The sequence below is a fragment of the Eufriesea mexicana genome, unplaced genomic scaffold, assembly GCF_001483705.2.
Source record: "Eufriesea mexicana isolate 0111107269 unplaced genomic scaffold, ASM148370v2 scaffold2534, whole genome shotgun sequence".
Classification (NCBI taxonomy): Eukaryota; Metazoa; Arthropoda; class Insecta; order Hymenoptera; family Apidae; genus Eufriesea; species Eufriesea mexicana.
In genome coordinates, this window is record NW_016910610.1 from 326,524 (window position 1) to 346,763 (window position 20,240).

Below are 20,240 nucleotides of genomic sequence, written 5' to 3' on the forward strand. Positions count from 1 at the left end.
AGAGAGAGAGAGAGAGAGAGAGAGAGAGAGAGGAGAAGGTTCGGCAAGGAGTTGGCCAAGAGAGGGAATGGGATGGCGCTAAAATCGTACATAGGTAAAAGAAGCCTTTCAGAAGAGAGAGCAGAAGAGGCAGAGGAAGACGACGAGGTGCTCGGAGGACAGGGACCGATGCCGAAGTCGAAACAGGACAGCAGGTATCGCGACGATGTTCTCTTCTCCCTTGTGTATTCTCGTCCTTTTTTTCCCTCCCGACGTGTTCCGTTCGTTCGTTTCTCCCGCTTTCCCTCTCGTCCTTTCCCTTTTGCTTCTGTTTCTCCTTTTGCGTTCCTCCCCCTGTTCCATTATTCTCCTTTTACCGTCGATTTCCTCCTTCGCGAGGTATTTCGAGAGCCGGATCGCGAGCCGGAGGGAGAAGACCGTGAAAGAGGAAGAAGACGAGAGGAATGTTACTAGGTCCCAGTCTGTGCGTCGGCAATTTGTTCGTACGTTAGTCATCGTCCGAAGGCTACGACACGATTCCCCCCACCACTGGCGTGCGCTCGCCACTGGGCCAAGTCCATTATTCCCCGATAGGCGCTGTAATAGGCTGCTATTTGTTTTCGCTAGCTGTACGTCTAATCGCGGACGAATTCACGTGTATCCGCGTGTAAGTCTTCCAACGTTTGCTCGCCTGTGCGGATAGCTCGTTGGATTCGCCCGCAGGCTACCGCGTGCCATCGACGCGTCCCTGTGCTCGGTGTATTGGAAAACCGATCGAAATACAAACAGCCGTGTGTCCAAAAGTCTTGTTACCGACGGATTCGTTGGAAGTTTGTTGTTTGGACTGGCTGTTCGTAACATCTCGGTCCGAACGAATTTATTGGAAATAGGAACTTACGATGGTGATATTGGGTTTTTACAGCAGGACATGTTAGTCATTTTCAACTTTTTCCATCTTATCGCACACGTGAAACTCGCAAAAGTAATTTTTAGAATAATTCGTACTTAATATGGGACGTTGTACAAAGATAATTCGTGTGGTATCTTTTTATCGTGTTGGAATTTCTGTTTCATTTTGGTTGGAAATTGTTAGGTTAGGTTAGGTTTCGTTTTCATAGGAAATTGTTTTTCTTCACCTATGCCTTGCGCTATATCGAATATGAATTGTTAGATGACGGATATCAGGACTATACTTTGTTGTATGCACATATTTATTCCTTTGCTATAATCTATTGCGTCTTTCGTAGCTGCGTTCTACTCTTGGACTCTAGTCCTGACCTTTGATAGTGAGTTTTGATCATGGACTCTGGTCCTGAGATTCGATCTTGGGCTCTGGTACTGAACTTTGATCATAAACTCTTGTTTTGGGTCTCTAGTCCTGAACTCAGATAGTGGTCTCTAATCCTAGGCTCTCTGGTCCTAGTCTATGGTTCTGGTCTGTGATTGTCGTCTCTAGTCTTGGGTTCTCATCTTGTGCTCTGGACTTATGCTTTGGTCCTATGCTCTGATCTTGACCCTTGGTACTGAGATTCGATAATGAGCTCTGGTTCTGATCTTTAATAGCGAGTTTTGATCCTGCTCTCTGGTACTAAGCTTTGATCGTGAACTCTTGTTTCGAGTTCCTAATCCTGAGCTCAGATAGTGGTCTTTAATCCTAGGCTCTGGTTCTTTTCTCTGATTGTCATTTCTAATTCTAGGCTCTGATCTTGTGCTCTGGTCCTGATCATTGGCCCTGAGCTTTGATCCTGATCTCTGGTACTAAGCTTTGATCACGAACTCTTGTTTCGAGTCCATAATTCTGAGCTCAGATAGTGGTCTTTAATCCTAGGTTCTGTGCCTGGTCTCTGGTTTACTGGTCTCTGATTGTCATCTCTAATCCTGGGCTCTGATCTTGTGTTTTAGTCCTGAGCCTTGGTCCTGAGCTTTGATCCTGGGCTTTGGTACTGAACTTTGATCGTGAACTCTTGTTCTGGGTTTTTAATCCTAAGCTCTGATCGTGGTCTCTAATTCTGGGCTATGATATTGTGCTCTGATCCTGAAGCCTTAATCCTGAACCTTGATCATGGGCTCTGGTCCTGAACTTCGATCCTGGGCTCTGGTCCTGGGCTCTGGTCCTGGACTCTAGTCCTTATCTCTGTTTTTCAGTCCATCTTCTACATTTCTGCTGTTATCTATGTAACTTATAGATAATATGAATCATTTGTAGATTAAAGTGATTAACCTTATTTCTGTATTTGCTTAAATTTTTACTTTTACAATTATCTGTGTCACCAATTTCAGGTCAATGCTAAAATTAGCAGAAGAATTGATCTTTTAAGTGAGATTATTGCGAATTTAGGATAGATTCTATAGAATTTTTTAAATTTAAATTTTCGTTTTAGTACTTCCAATCTAGTTATTAGCTCATACTCGTCACTCGAGCTTCCAGGTATCGAAACAAACGGTGATTGACAAAGAGAGTTCGAGGGTTAATTTACTGTTGGCACCCTCGAGCAGGATTTCATGCGTTGTCCCGAGTGTCACAGCATCAATCGGTGCCGATTCTTGAGATTTTAATACACGATCTTGCTATATCGTGACCTGGACTATACAAGGATCTTTCTCAATGAAAGATGAGAATGAAAACACATTTTTCGCAGAAGCTTTAGTCACCGTTGTGATAATATCTTTATGTTATATCGTACTGTGTAATATAAAAGTGACTACATCGTATTTCATCTCAATAAATCCCTATTACTTCGATAAACGTTCTCGTCAGCGTTATTACCCTACCTTTACGACGTGAGCGCTGTTGCGCCAACTATAAAATCTTCTCACCCTTGTAATTCCCAGCTACTTCGCGGAACTTGTTACTGTTATTGCGATACTTTTACGATCGATGTACCCCAGCGATAAATGCGAAATTTTCTCTCGATCTGATGTTACAGTAGCTGTATGTACCTTCCGATCTTCGTTTAACATTTAAAAGAACTTCTTTTCGCGTGGTAACTAGGTTATTAGCATCTAACGTCTGCTTCTACTGTCTCCGTCAGCGAGTGGGTCGATGGAGCAAGAAAACGAAACGAAACCTAATAATATAGTACTTCCTTGTTAACTTTTTCCTTACGGGGGAGTAGGCTGTTAATGTATGGGGCATATCTCGTTATATGGGGCAATTGAGATGCGAGTCTGCAGCGTATAGGTTTTTCGAATTTACGTAGAACGAGTTGTAAAGGAATATTATGTTGCAGTAATCATATCTCAATCGAACGATGCAGATAATTAAATGAATAATGCAGTTTACTAATTGGTTATTGATAGCTTCGGCATGGAACGAGTACTCAGTGTTGGATGGCTATAGTTACTTTTGGTGTATAAGGGTTATTCGACACGTGGTATACGATGATAGTAGTTTTAGTCTACAGCGAATGTTAAATGTTAGGTATACTATAATCACTGTTAGTATACAGTGAGCATTGAACGTTAGGTGTACTATAATCACCGTTAGGATACAACGAGTACTGAACGTTAGGTATACTATAATCACCGTTGGTATACAGTGAGTATTGAACGTTAGGTGTATTATAATTACTATTAGTATACAGTGAGTGCCACTCGTTAAGTGTACTATAACCACCGTTAGTATACAGTGAGTACCAAATATTAGGTGTACTATAATTACTATTAGTATACAGTGAGTACCAATCGTTATGTGTACTATAACCACCGTTAGTATACAGTGAGTACCAAATATTAGGTGTACTATAATCACCGTTAGTGTATCATCGAGTACTGAACGTTAAGTGTACTATAATCACCGTTAGTATACAGTGAGTATTGAACGTTAGGTGTACTATAATTACTATTAGTATACAGTGAGTACCAATCGTTATGTGTACTATAACCACCGTTAGTATACAGTGAGTACCAAATATTAGGTGTACTATAATTACTATTAGTATACAGTGAGTACCAATCGTTAAGTGTACTATAACCACCGTTAGTATACAGTGAGTACCAAATATTAGGTGTACTATAATCACCGTTAGTGTACCATCGAGTACTGAACGTTAAGTGTACTATAATCACCGTTAGTATATAGTGAGTACTGAACGTTAGGTGTACTATAACCACTGTTTGTATACAGCGAGTACTGAATGCTATGTGTACTATAATCACCGTTAGTATACAGCGAACACTTAACACCGGATAATTATACTCGCCTTCAGTATAACTAGTACTTTACGTTGAATACTATTCGAATATCGAATATTGTTACTTTTAGTAACGAATAAAATATTGAACACTTTCTACTTCTTAAAACTATTTCGAAGAAAACCTTTATTATTTCTTACTTTTCGTCAGTGGTATTTAATTAGTTAGTTATAAGTTATACAAATTGAAGATAATTATATTCATCTTCGGTATTGAACGAGTATGACTATTAATCACGTGACCACTAGTGATCATATAGTCACATTTAGTATACAACTAGCACTTGACATTGAATACTATTCAAGTATCGAATGTTGTTACGTTTAATTACGAATAATTTAATGGACACCGAATTTCTACTTCTTAAAACTATTTCAATGAAAACCTCTATTATTTCCTACTTCTCGTCGACGATATTTAATTAATTAGTTACCTGTGAATCATAAAAATTCGAAAAATTAATTTTTTATATTCCTTATTTTATACTCACGATATTATTACAACCAAATTGTTGAATTTTAGCTAATAAAGATTTTAGGGACTTAATCAAATACGAATACTTATTTGAAATTGATATTTAAATTTATATTATATACTATACTATAGTGATAGATACTGTACTATCTTTCCATCTTATCTCTATTTCATTTATATTTAATATTCTTCACTTTGATCCTCAATACAATTAAGAATCCATCACATCAACGAAGCACACAACTTCCTTCTTAATAGTTCTATTATAATCCAGAATCCTTCTCTATAGTAATCACCGGAGACCCAAGAACAAGAACCTCTTATTTCCATTCCCAACAAAGGTAAATTTATTATCCCCTTCCGTGTCCTGTTTACATCCGAAATTCCCCTGCTCGAAATTCATTCTCACCGTGAAATAGAAGCCCCGGCTTTAATCACGAACGTTTTTGTTTTACAGAGACCGTGACGATGCTCGCGAGACAGTCGGAGAACAAAACCTTAACCCTCTTCGATCAAGTATATCGCACGATGGCGGTGTTGAGCAGACCCTCGATAAAAGCGCTGTACCAGGCAATGGTTGATTACGTGTCGTCGAGCAACACGCCGGACAGCTTGCAGCAGCCCCTGACCCGCGACATGCTTCAAGAACGGTTCATAGAGTTCTTCACCAAACTCTTCCCCATCGCCTATCACAATGCGGTGAATCCTCGTCAATACGAGCAAGATTTCATCGAGAAGTTCAAGAATTGCCTTTACGAGACGATGGACGAGATCCAGCCGTTCGGTGATATACCCAAGCAGGTCGCCAAGTCGGTGAGCAAGAGCCTGGAAGCTACTCGAGTGCTCGTTCAGGCGTTGACTCTGGGCAAAACGGTGCTGGATAGAACCGACAGCGTGCTGTTTTCCGGTACCAGTCCACAGCAGGAAGCCTGCTATGGTGCGCTGCTCAGGATGACCTATTGTCCCAGGTGCAAGGGCATCGGTCCCTCCGTCAGGCCCTGCAGCGGATTCTGCACTAATGTCATGAGGTGAGCACGGTGTATCCAAGTCTGGTAATTATCTAAGCCCTCACGGGTCGGCCTATTCACCGCGGCCTTTGTTAATTTTCAATCGCATTAGTCATTGTGACGTAGCCGGGGTCCCTGTGGGAATCGTCCCTGGCTTGTGTTTCGTTTTAAACATTCAGGATGCCCACGGTGACGGCAATTGCACGGGGTGTGCGTGAATATTTGGAACAATAAGGAAGTTTTCCTATTGTTTTGCTGTTTCCTATTTATTTATTTATTTTTTTATAAATGTAGGGCGTTGTTAGCGTGTTTCCTAATGACGAGGGTGAATGAAATTATTTCAACCAGAGCTGTCACAGAGTAGCTGCATATTTTCGACGTTTATCACATTCAAAATAATTCGTTTGGAGATGTGGTTACACGGATTGAAGGGATACCTGGTGATCCTGTTGTATCCAATTAGGGAGCAGAACCACCCTAAATACGGTTATCGAACATGTTACAATTACAATTACAACACAATCACAGTTACAATATCGTTTGTTAATTTTGTGTAAATGCAAAAGAAAATGTTTGGAATTATTTGCTTATAAAAATTGGACTCTAAATTTTCCATTTTTAAATTAGTTTCAACAATTCACAGAAATACCACTATGTTCTTACTGATAAATATGATCAAACGCATAGTAGTGTATATTTACTTAAATATTTGGTTGTAGAGTTTAAAAATAATCGAAATCTGCGATTTTATAAATTATTATTTAAATACTACTATCTTTGAATTCTAAATGATACCAGTAATAGTGTTTCATTTGTCTATAAAGACAAATTTTCCGCATTCAGAATTTTTTATTTAGAAATACCACTATCTTTTAATTGATAAATATGATCAGACGCATAGTAATGTATACTTAATCAAATTTTTGGTTGTAGAAGTTAAAAATAATTAAAATTTCCCATTCTATAAATTATTATTTAAATACTACTATCTTTGAATTTTAAATACCAGTAATAGCATTTCATTTGTGTATAAAGACAAATTTTCCGCATTCCGAATTTTTTATTTAGAGCAGACAAAAGTAATTAATCTCCCTTCATTTTAAAATTTCCATTATTTATATATTTCCATTTTCAAAATTTCAATTCGAACGTCAGGATTCTCGAATTCCAAATAAAAGCACACACGTGAATAGCAGTTAACCGTGTGTACATAAATAAAACTTTTTATATCCATAAATCTACGTTTATAAAACCTGGAAAATAATAAAATTTTCCTTTATTCGTATACATTAATACGTTCCTCCGATTTTACACATTCGTATAATTTTTATTTTGTACAGATATTATTTTATACAATTTTAAATATTTAACACCACGATTTTTAAATTTTAAATAACGCCGTTCCTCCGATTTTACACATTTCTATAATTTTTATTTTCTACAGATATTATTTTATACAATTTTGAAAATTTGACACCACGATTTTTAAATTTAAAATAAAGTCGAACTCATAGCAGGTAATTCTTATTACGTAAAAATAAAAGTTTCGTATATCCATGATATTGGTATTATATTAACAATAAACGAATGTTAATAAGTTATTTTTATTTTTGGCATTTTAATTGAAATTTTTGAAATCTATTTTTAAATGTTAAATAAGGTCAAACGCGAAATGTGTACCAATTCCCCGTTATTTAGGATATAAACTCCAAGTATTTGGTGCAAGTAAACACGTGATAAATTTGTCGGTTCATATCCATCTATATTCGACTAGTAATTACTGAAATTTCGCGTACTCGTCGCGGGATCGTGTTTAACGAAACGAATCATCTAAACTTGAAAATGAAGTGACGTTGGTGATACCGACGAGATTAATTCCGAGTTTAGCCGGGCATGGAATAAAATGTCGTGCATGTTTAACTCCTCGCATAAAATGATCGTACACGTTTAATTCGTTGCATAAAATAATCGTGCACGTTACGTCGCTCCGAGCTTTATGGAATTCTGTCCTCTTCCGGGAGCTTTAAGGGAACTTAATAAGACCGTTTTATACTTTCCGAGGGCGAGGTTTTAATCTCTGCCTTGGAATATTCAGTGATACCATGTTCTCGTTTTAATTTTTACTCACTTTTTCAATAATTGCGTAATTTCATTACGATTATTGCAATGCATATTAAACGTTGTATATAATACATAAAATTATAGTACAACGATTCGATAAAATAACATTGCGAAATGAAAATAGAAATAAAATAAATATCGCAATATTTAATTTTCAAATTCATATTTATATTTTAAATATTTGAATGTTAATTTTTAAATTTTGGAATTTTAAATAAAAATTTAAAAATTAAACGTTATATATAATTAAACGTTAATATAACGTTATATATAATATATAAAATTATAGTACAACGATTCGATAAAATAACATTGCGAAATGAAAATAGAATGAAAATAAATATCGCAATATTTAATTTTCAAATTCATATTTATATTTTAAATATTTGAATGTTAATTTTTAAATTTTGGAATTTTAAATAAAAATTTAAAAATTAAACGTTATATATAATTAAACGTTAATATAACGTTATATATAATATATAAAATTATAGTACAACGATTCGATAAAATAACATTGCGAAATGAAAATAGAAATAAAATAAATATCGCAATATTTAATTTTCAAATTCATATTTATATTTCAAATATTTTAATGTTAATTTTGGATATTTAAAATTAAACGTAATATATAACTTATAAAATTGTAGTAGAATGATTCGATGAAATAATATCACGAAATGAAAATAGAATTGAAATTAATATCGCAATATTTAATTTTTAAATTCATATTTACATTTCAAATATTTTAATGTTAATTTTGAATATTTAAAATTTAATTTAATTTTGAACGACTGAGAATTTAGTTTTCAAATTTTATTCTAATTTCGCGCGATTTTACATTTATTTAATTTAAAAGTAGTAGTTTTGTTTCATTACTCTTCTCCTTGGATGTAACTTTATTTTTATTTCAACGTTAATAATTTAAATGTTAAGTAAATATAAGCAGATAATTTAAAATACAAGCAAATAATTTAAAAAAAAAGTTTTTAACTTTCATCTGGAGATAGATTTATACGATTATTGCGAATTTCCTATTTTAATGATCGATATTATTATTCCATTGGTATGTTCGTATAGTAACATTTTATAATATTGATTTCTCCAAATTCACGAATGACGATTTGAGAAAGATGATTCTGCTCTCACTCGTGTCTTTCATCCTTAACGACTCGCTCTATATTCTACGTTGACTTCGGTTACTTTCGCTTTCTTTTATCGTTTTTGATGAGTCGTTCCCTCGTATGTGGACTGCTATTTACAGAAATACCTCGAGTTGTCTGGTCTTCAATTTAACTTCAAGGTTAAATATAACTTTTCCAATTTTCGCACTTCACATTTTTACATATTCCCATTTTATATTTCCCTCTATGCGTGTCATAATATGAAACGAATATTATTCCAAATTACTTTCCTTTATATACATCCACTTGTTATACCCATGGGGGTTGAAAATCTAAAATCATTATAAATCATATTAAATATATAAAACTAAATACATAAATATATAAATAGGGATTAAAAATTTAAAATCATTTGCACAAAAGGTGCAAACCTTTGGTGTTAAATTCTTCGCCATCTTTGAACCTAACGTTTGGGAATTCCTGTTACAACAATTGGTACAGTATCTCCGAATTTTATAAACACTTGGCCCACTTGACGGCCGAATCTGGGCCTGAACGGAACGGCAAGCAGAAACAAATAAATACAGGCCCGATACTACTTACCTCCAAGATTTAATTAAGTGATCTTTAAATAGTATCGGATGTTTAAATAATTAAATAATTTTATTTCTATTCCATTTCCATTAACGATCGGTTGTTAATATAATATAATTGTAATGGTGTGCGAAATATCGAAATGAAATAATTATTATACTTAATTATAATTAATTATACTGTTTCTTATTTATTGCTCAAGAAATTATCGTCAGCTTTATAGCAAAAAAATCCTTGCACTCCTACTCTTCTTTAACACTAGATTTACGGAACCCGTCAATTTTACGGAAGAGTTGCTCCAATTATACAATGGTAACAGATTTAGTCAACTTGTATTAATACCATTAATATTGTAATTGTTTTTGAATTAAACTAATCGTTAAAAAGAAAGCCACGTGGTTTCCTTTACCTGTCAATTTGACAGGTGTCCATAGAAATAAGTATACAGATAGCGTCCATAAATATTCTAGAATGACAAAATGCAGATTCATTATTGCACGAGCATCGCATTAGCAATTGACAAAACAATACCGAGTACAGCCATCACCATAGTACAGTAGCCGTTGGATTAATTTGTTCACTTACGATTTAAGTTCCACAGCAATTCTAGAATAATCAGTGTGTAGTACAGTTATGGTTAGAGATATTTACAATTGACAGTACTGTGCTTAGTGCATCCACCAACAGAGCACTGCAGCTGTTGGATTAATCTGTTCAGTGATGATTGAAATTCTATAGCAATTCTAGAATGATGAATGTAAAGGGTTGATAAAAAGGAAACTCGGTAAACAATAAATAAATTAATTAATTAATATCATATATATACGTGGAAATATACGATAAATAACACCAGATCGATAAACGCGCGAGTTAAATATATTTGTTATATAAAGAGCAAGAGGCAGATAGACTTGTTTAAATTCATAAGATGCAAATTGTAAATAACCGCAAACGGTTTGATCGATCAGCTTCCGGATTCCTGGGACTAGGGTGATTCTTTTGCGGTTAATTTATCGCATACGTATCCACGTGCAATGAAACCTCTGAAATCGCTCACACCGGGTCTAAATTTACCCGGGGTACGTGGGTGTGAATCAAAATGCATTTTCAACCGAACGTGTCATGTCGCGGATAATACCGGTCTGTCGCTTTTCGATTCTAGGAATTATCTTACCTTCGTTCCTCGCTCCGACATACTTCATTTTTAACCCCTTGCACTCGGGAGGTGACTCTCAGTCACCGTTTGTTTTAATTCTATAACTTAAATAACGAATGATGATAATTATATTAAGAACATCGAAACTAAATTATTCTATTCGTTCGTTTCTCGCGCAAATTCACGATTTTACTTTTTTAATTTTAGCATAAAGAGTATCAGTGACTTATAAAAATCTAAGAAGAGCTTCGAATTGCATCTTCGCAACGAAGAAATCTTCGAGTCCAAAGGGTTAATCATTTTCTTTCTCTGTTTCCGACGTTTGCGAAAGCTTTGGAAATATAGTCGCCGAATTTTTGCACGTTAATCTGCATATAACGTGAAAATCTCGCGAGTAATTTTCATTCGGACTATTACGTACATTCTTAGATACGCAAATTTACACAACTGTTCTGCGAATACTAGACTATCAATGGCGATCATTTTTAACACGTTGACTGGCATGGGGGGGACCGGTGACCGGCACTCAACTTGGCGGTGGCGCCACAGGGGCCACCGGTGACCGGCGACGCGACCATTAGTAAAAATACGTAATTAGAGTAAATATCGAAACTGATAAATTTTTAAATAGTATCACTGTTACTATAATGGTTCGAAGAAATTAATGCCATACAGAACATGCAAAGATAATTTTATTTATACAAAGAAAAGGTGAATCAAAACAGTCGGCACAATATGTCGCCACTTTTTCAGTGCAATTCTTTGCTCTCGTTCTTCCTAGCTGATTTGAATTATTTTCATAGCACACTTTGCAAAATCGCCTTACATTTCGCACACTTCCAGGTTTCTCTTCAAATTCGTGGCGACGTATTTTCTGTACGTAATTGCTCGATGAAATGCAATCTTCGTGATCGGAACATTTCACTAAATACATCGCTAACTTCATCCTAAAATCGGGAATTGAAATATTTTTTCGAGTTGCTTTTTAAACAATTGATAATGGCAAAAATGGTCTACAGCGCCGCGGGGGTCACCGGTGACCCCCACCACGAAAAATACATTAAACGCGATTATACAACTCACCTTATCTGTTGTAAATAATATTTCAACATAATATGCATCGCATAATAAAATATTCATGTTGGCGCCATGGGCAAACCACGTAAAATGCGAGTGACAATCAACGTGTCAATGATCGGAACGCTATAAAAATAATTTGTTGATTTCTTTGTTTATTCTTTTTTTAAGCTTCTTCTGTGAAACGTGTGTATTACATAAAGTTACGAAATAAAAATTTTAAATAAAGAATTTAAAGGGTACAGAAATTTTCAAAATGAGTAGAAAGATTAGAAGAGTAACAAACGTAAGAAAAATAATATAAAATTACCAAAATTATTATATATTATCGAATTAAAATGAAATATGTCAATCAAGTACTTTGGCGTTTGGAAATTTCAAAAACCTAAATGGGGAATGTTGATCGATGTGATCTAATAATTATATCGCTTTAATTATTGTCACCTGTGTTTAAGTTTATTTATTTAATTACGTATCTCGGTATTAAATTATCTTTAAAGCTCCAAATTTAAAATAACTTTTAAATTAAATCGATTAATGAAGAGTATTTTGTTTGCAGGTTCGTAAATAATTTTATTAAAGTGCAAATATGTTTGACTGTTTATGAATAAAATTCGAAGCATCATCCTTTTTTTAGTGTTATTTTTTTCTTTGAAAATAACTGAGAAATGACGGTGGATGGTTAGCTACGACTAACCGTGAAATCACGGCGTTTTTAAAACACGATATTTCTTCGTGACACATTTGTATAACTCTAGATGCAAAAACTTGTAATTGCTTTACTTGGAACTTTTCGAAGTAGTTGGTTACGTAAGGAAAGACGAGACATTGCTCAAAGACAAGTATGTCTGACTATATTCGCCTGGTCACGCATTTTTATTAAAGTTCTACTTATGACTACCTCGTACTTTTACTCGCGAAACCTAGTCCAAGGTGTCATCGTAGATCTTCGTATGGCAAAAGTACAACTGTGTCATCGAAAAGACATTTCCAAAGTTGAAGTTGAAATTGTAGAATCTTCTGCATAAAATAGCCTGAAAATTATTGTACGAATATTTTTACTAAATTGCGCGTTTGATTTTTATATTTATACCAGCCTGAGTTTGTAAATTACTATAAAAATAGATTCAAAGTTGATAAAGTTGTAATTAGTAAGATTCATCTCTTTGAAAAATAATCTGAAAATTATGGTAGTTATTTTTGCTAAGTTGTATGTTTGGTATTTATTATCAAACGTTTGTGTTTTTAGACAGTTTAGAAAATTATTTCTAATTTTTATTCCAGTTTTTATTTATGTTCTCTTATTATTGATGCTGCTTCGAATCACTATGTTCTCTGTATATAGCATACGTTATATTTTACGTCAGTGAGAATGAAAAAAGAAAAAATTCTCCTGTTATTCTTTAAAAAAGGGAAAAAGGATTCTGTTAAAAATAGAAAATTATCAAAAATTAGGAAAGAAGGAGAGAATTATTCAAACCTATTACTATTTTATTCAATTACTAACTATTCAAACGTATGCTACTAAATTTAGTGCCAGTAACTACTAAAATCTAGTGATCGAAACTATTAGTAATCGATCTTTATGAGTATTAGCAATACTAACAAATGTTCCAAATAGAAATTAAATGAAAAATTTTATCTCTAAAATCACTTTATTTTTGTCTAAAGCAACATTAGAAAATCGTTGATATATCACAATAATTGTAATGTAGGTAATTTTACATTACCATGAGAACCAAAATGGATTCTGGACATTTAATTTCCCCAATTCCTAGAAACATGCAGTAATTCTTGGCAAAATTGGTATTGTCCTTCACTCATTGTCAGATAGAAACGATGTTATTTTATCAATGTAATCGTTATCATTCATGCATGGAATATTTAATTGCACATTTCAGGCTCTAACATTAATTCCAATTTTCCACACACTAGCAAAAGCTAAAAAACAAAATAATCGTCTGCAAATATTTGATTGTTCCTCGTAATTAAAAATGGAAGGAAGAAGTAACATCTTATACGTCAACCAAACAATAGATTTTTCTCGAACATCTAAAATAAAACCTGTTTTAATTTCAATCTATACATTAGTCGGAGAAAAAGAATATTTCATCGAGAGGTGAGCTTCAGTCATTATTTCATAAAATTTGGAAGATCGATATTAATTAATATATCAAATTTAATGCAATGTAACAGTGTGCCAAGTATCGAAATCAAATAATTCAACAATTCTATTATTGTACAATTCTTTATTTACTGCTCAAAAAATTATCGTCAGTTTTTTAGTAGAGAATCTTTAATTTTCTATTCTTCTCTAGTCAAAAAATCCTCGAGTGCAAAGGGTTAACATTAGAATCACCATAGGGGTTCAAATGACTCGTTGAGGACATTTTATTTTCGCGATTGTTGAAAATATGCAGCTGCTTCTGGTAAAAATTATACTAATTTTTGTTCAAAGAGGGTCACAATTACGTATGCTCTTTTACACGTAACATTGGAAAGTTCTTTAATGAGTATTTAGCGCCATCTATGCCGTAAGATGTTTGTCCTGGCAATGAAAATGCTCTCAGAATTGTTTAAGACAATAAAAAAATTCATATTTTTGAAGGTTATATGAGCCGTTCACTGCACAAATTGATTGACTCCATAAAACAAAAAGTGGAGAAATGCGATGAAATAATGTATATTGTTTTTTCAAATTCCCTTTATAATTTAAATCGAAATAAATATCGTAGAATGCATAAATACAAATGCAACTTTCATCCAACGGTATATAAAATTGATAAGAAAAAATAGCCAAAAGGTAATCGTTGGTAATGTTACCATTTTTATGTTACTGTAAGAGTTAATCGATTTGGCAAGTGGAAAAAGTAATAAATTTAAATTTTACTAAATTTTACTTAAATTCTGATAAGACGGCGCTAAAAAATTCACCGTTATCATTCGTGGCTTGCTAGTGCATTCGAGTTGCATTATTGCAACGATTTGCATTAGAGTACGGAGTTAATCAAAGTGACCTCTGAAACAAATTATTTATTATTCAGTGGCGAAAAATTTTTCTCGTTTAATGGTGTTAATCTTAATTATCGGGGAAAGTTATTATAAATATAAAAAGTTACGACTATACCAATTGCTTTGGCACTTAAATTTAAGATTTTTCAAAAAGTGGAGTTAATCGATTTGTGCAGTGAACGGCTCATATACTGATTTGCCCCGTTAAAAATTCGTAGATCGTTACATTGTTCCTTGCCTTTTGTCAGTGAGTGTACCCCGAATGGAATGGCGAATAAAAGCCCGTCTGCTGATAGAGGAAAAAATGAGATATTTATGGGTTGGAGGGAATTAATTCTAAGGAAAGAGTTAAGTGTAAAAAGTCGGCGTATAAAGTATCATTGACGAAGGTGGAATGAAAAGCGAGACTGAAGGTAATCTGATTGCAGAGGTTGCCTGACGGAGCCAGCATCCGAACTGGACCTCGCATGGTCCGGCTACGTGGAAACGGTGGAGAGGCTCGTTGTGGCGGTCGATGGTCGTAACGATCCGTTGGGCCTGAAAGCCGAGAGGGCTGTCAGACAATTGGACACCCGCATTTCGGACGCCATTATGCACGCGATGGAGAACGGGCCGGCGCTCGAGGAGAAGGTGAGTACCCGCCAAAAGAATCCTAACACACGCATGATCTCATATACGGGGTGAATCTTCTATATCGCGTGCCCGCCTGGCATTCGTGTCTTCTTTATTCTTCACGATTACCTTCTCCGCTTGATACTTCGAAATTCAACATTGATATTTTCGTCTGGAAGCTACTGTACGCGGCACTGCGAGAGCGTACGCTATTATTTCCGGTGCTTCCGAGATTTTTCAGCAGCTCCGAAGGAGAATATTTCGGTAAAGAAATGGAAAATCGCGTGGTCGAAGGTAATTCTGCAGTGTAACCATTGTTGGGTACTCCGAATTGAGTGTAGTATCTTTGATTTCACGAATCGGGGTATTATGAACAACGTATGGTTTCTTCACGTTGATTGTCGCGTATCCCAAAAGGGAATAATCTAAAAAAAGAAAGGAGAAATAAAAGAGGAGAACGCGTTATATTTATTGGGTTGGTCATCGAGTAACGTTGATTTTGGTAGTGAATGCAATATTCCTAACCTGTGAGATGCAGTTTATGCCAATTGGGATTATGTAGCTGACCACGAGATGGCAAAGAGTCCCGGATCGAAATGAGCAGTAAATTATTGAAGGAAATTTCATTGTTTTAGTACTGAATCTATCACGCCCGATCATGACTTATAAGTGGGGGGGGGGGGGGGAAAAAAAAGTGAAAAAAAAGAATGGAAAATTGATTTTGTGTATATGGAAAGAAAAATCACGAAGTCAAGTAACCAAAGCTATAATGTTAAATGACATTCTTAACAAAAATTTGAAAAATAGTTAGTTTGGCCGTGTTGGAATTAGATTAATTCTTCTTAAAACAATTGATAAGCTATAGTAGATATATGGACATTACTTTTTGGTCAATTCAATACATATTAATCGCAAATAATAAATTTGAAACATGATTTTCATGAGGTTTATGGAATAAAATTTAACGGAAGTTAGGATTATCATGAATGGAGATAAATGAAGTTTAAATAATTAAAAAATTACTTTAAAATCATTATTCAATTATTATTCGATTATTTCGTCGCTAAAGAAAGAAATATTTAATGATGTTAAAATAAAATAAAAGCTCAAGGCCCAAATCTGATCTTGAAATACACTATACGCCATCGAGGTTAATATGTCCTTAATATATTTAAAATAAAGGAAACGAATTTCTATATAATATATTTCGAAATCGACGAAATTAGCGAGGACAGAAGACGTTTAAGTAATTTCAAAAAAAAATTGTTAATATTAATAACATTTAAAAGAGGAATTAAAAAAGGAAAAGAAATGTTTAAAAATGGATTTATAAATGGACTGTAACTAATAACTATTACTTTTTTCAGTCGTTCGATTGATTTCTTGTTTTAGCGATAAAATATAGCTTTTAAAATAGAAACTGAAATCAAATAACGGGAATTGGAAAAAGTTTCTACGCTGCAAAATTACCTAGATTAAATTTCATTTCGTAGAGGATGGTTAATAAAAGGAAAAAAGAAAAAAAGAATGAAATATTTTTGTACATGCCACAAAAATCCGTACTTTTTTAAATTGATTTTCGAAAATTAACACTATGGTCAGATTCAGCACTCGAAAATACGTGAAAAATTTTGCCACGTTATTCGTTCGATTAACGGATTCTTACACGACCTATCATTTTGTTTCACCTATTTTTCGCACGAACTGATCAGTTTGAAGAAAAATTGCGATTACTCCTCTTCTCTATTATCAAAGAAGGAATACTTTACATTGATGCGTGTATAAAATTTACATACATCGCATTAGCCTCGAGAAACACTGAAAATCATGGGGTGTGCAATCATTTTCTCGCGAACTGTACGTAGCTATTGAAGTTGATCCATGATTCATGAAGGGTAGATGACAGATGAGACGTGATGTACGATGATCAATATGATTGTTTAATGTTAGAGCTATCGACGTGTATAGCGCGTGATTGGTTTGAATGATACAGCGAGGTCGTGGAATCATTCGAACGTAAAAATACGAGTGTTCCGACTTTTGAAATAGATCGAGATATTTTGAAGAGACCATGAGGTGCATCTATGTTGCACGATGTCCAGATGCAATGACTTCTTTGCTTACTGGATATCATCGACTATGGTTTACAACAAATTGGAATTATTTGTAAGGCTGGAGCTCGATTTTTGAAATTTTCCCAGCTCGAACTTCTCGAAGTTTTGCTGATTTTATTTTTCTAAGGAAAATTTGCTGTTCTCGAAATTGAAATTTCAAATAACATATATGTAAAAAAGAATATAACAATACGAAAAAATATAATATGTATATAAAAAAAATATAACATAAAGAAAGAATATGACAATTTTTAAAAAAAAGAATATATAAAAAGGAATATAAGAATATAAAAAAATGTGACATAAAAAAAGAATATGACAATTAAAAAAAAAAGAGAGAGAAATAACAATATATGAAAAATAATTCTAATCTATTTCAATATTTATAGATTTGATTTTTTTTTCTTTTTTTTTTTTATACCAAAGTTTCAATTGATTTTGTGTATATGGAAAGAAAAATCACGAAGTCAAGTAACCAAAGCTATAATGTTAAATGACATTCTTAACAAAAATTTGAAAAATAGTTAGTTTGGCCGTGTTGGAATTAGATTAATTCTTCTTAAAACAATTGATAAGCTATAGTAGATATATGGACATTACTTTTTGGTCAATTCAATACATATTAATCGCAAATAATAAATTTGAAACATGATTTTCATGAGGTTTATGGAATAAAATTTAACGGAAGTTAGGATTATCATGAATGGAGATAAATGAAGTTTAAATAATTAAAAAATTACTTTAAAATCATTATTCAATTATTATTCGATTATTTCGTCGCTAAAGAAAGAAATATTTAATGATGTTAAAATAAAATAAAAGCTCAAGGCCCAAATCTGATCTTGAAATACACTATACGCCATCGAGGTTAATATGTCCTTAATATATTTAAAATAAAGGAAACGAATTTCTATATAATATATTTCGAAATCGACGAAATTAGCGAGGACAGAAGACGTTTAAGTAATTTCAAAAAAAAATTGTTAATATTAATAACATTTAAAAGAGGAATTAAAAAAGGAAAAGAAATGTTTAAAAATGGATTTATAAATGGACTGTAACTAATAACTATTACTTTTTTCAGTCGTTCGATTGATTTCTTGTTTTAGCGATAAAATATAGCTTTTAAAATAGAAACTGAAATCAAATAACGGGAATTGGAAAAAGTTTCTACGCTGCAAAATTACCTAGATTAAATTTCATTTCGTAGAGGATGGTTAATAAAAGGAAAAAAGAAAAAAAGAATGAAATATTTTTGTACATGCCACAAAAATCCGTACTTTTTTAAATTGATTTTCGAAAATTAACACTATGGTCAGATTCAGCACTCGAAAATACGTGAAAAATTTTGCCACGTTATTCGTTCGATTAACGGATTCTTACACGACCTATCATTTTGTTTCACCTATTTTTCGCACGAACTGATCAGTTTGAAGAAAAATTGCGATTACTCCTCTTCTCTATTATCAAAGAAGGAATACTTTACATTGATGCGTGTATAAAATTTACATACATCGCATTAGCCTCGAGAAACACTGAAAATCATGGGGTGTGCAATCATTTTCTCGCGAACTGTACGTAGCTATTGAAGTTGATCCATGATTCATGAAGGGTAGATGACAGATGAGACGTGATGTACGATGATCAATATGATTGTTTAATGTTAGAGCTATCGACGTGTATAGCGCGTGATTGGTTTGAATGATACAGCGAGGTCGTGGAATCATTCGAACGTAAAAATACGAGTGTTCCGACTTTTGAAATAGATCGAGATATTTTGAAGAGACCATGAGGTGCATCTATGTTGCACGATGTCCAGATGCAATGACTTCTTTGCTTACTGGATATCATCGACTATGGTTTACAACAAATTGGAATTATTTGTAAGGCTGGAGCTCGATTTTTGAAATTTTCCCAGCTCGAACTTCTCGAAGTTTTGCTGATTTTATTTTTCTAAGGAAAATTTGCTGTTCTCGAAATTGAAATTTCAAATAACATATATGTAAAAAAGAATATAACAATACGAAAAAATATAATATGTATATAAAAAAAATATAAGAATATAAAAAAAAATATAACATAAAGAAAGAATATGACAATTTTTAAAAAAAAGAATATATAAAAAGGAATATAAGAATATAAAAAAATGTGACATAAAAAAAGAATATGACAATTAAAAAAAAAAGAGAGAGAAATAACAATATATGAAAAATAATTCTAATCTATTTCAATATTTATAGATTTGATTTTTTTTTCTTTTTTTTTTTTATACCAAAGTTTCGAAAATTTTGAGCCACAGAAATGGTTAAAAGTTTTGACATCTTGAAAAACGAAATCTTATATTTTGAAATTTCGGGGTTTCAACGTTATAAGAAATATATTCATGGTCTTTTTGGAATATTCGAAATATTCAGTGGAATTTAACTTGGTTTATAAGCTAAGTTAAAGTTGGAAAATAACGAACGATATATTTTATTTTCATTTCACTATCCGACATTGAGTATCTATAATTACAAAGTATAAATTGAATCTAAGAAACGAGAGATGCATTGTAAGTGACAGCATTAACGGTGACATCTTGGTATTTGGGAACCATTGGCTAATTTAACGATTCACGACTTCTCTATTATTATTCAAATCGACTAAATAATAATTAAATATGCGGAAAATAAACAGATCTGTATAATTTTTGTCTCGGCGATTTTCAATCTGGTTCATCTTTACGTAAACCGAACATTAAAATTATATAATAATTATAATTTTATAAATTATATAA

General features: G+C 33.2%; 1 protein-coding gene across 1 annotated transcript in view; it reads left to right on the top strand.

The window, feature by feature from the left end:
* The window catches only part of dally (division abnormally delayed protein), a 477,850-nt gene that overhangs the window by 127,611 nt on the left and 329,999 nt on the right, over positions 1–20,240 (top strand). The window contains exons 3-4 of the mRNA XM_017903784.1: positions 5,105–5,675; positions 15,167–15,368. Coding sequence (XP_017759273.1) covers positions 5,105–5,675; positions 15,167–15,368 — 773 coding nt within the window. The remainder of the gene's footprint in view (positions 1–5,104; positions 5,676–15,166; positions 15,369–20,240) is intronic.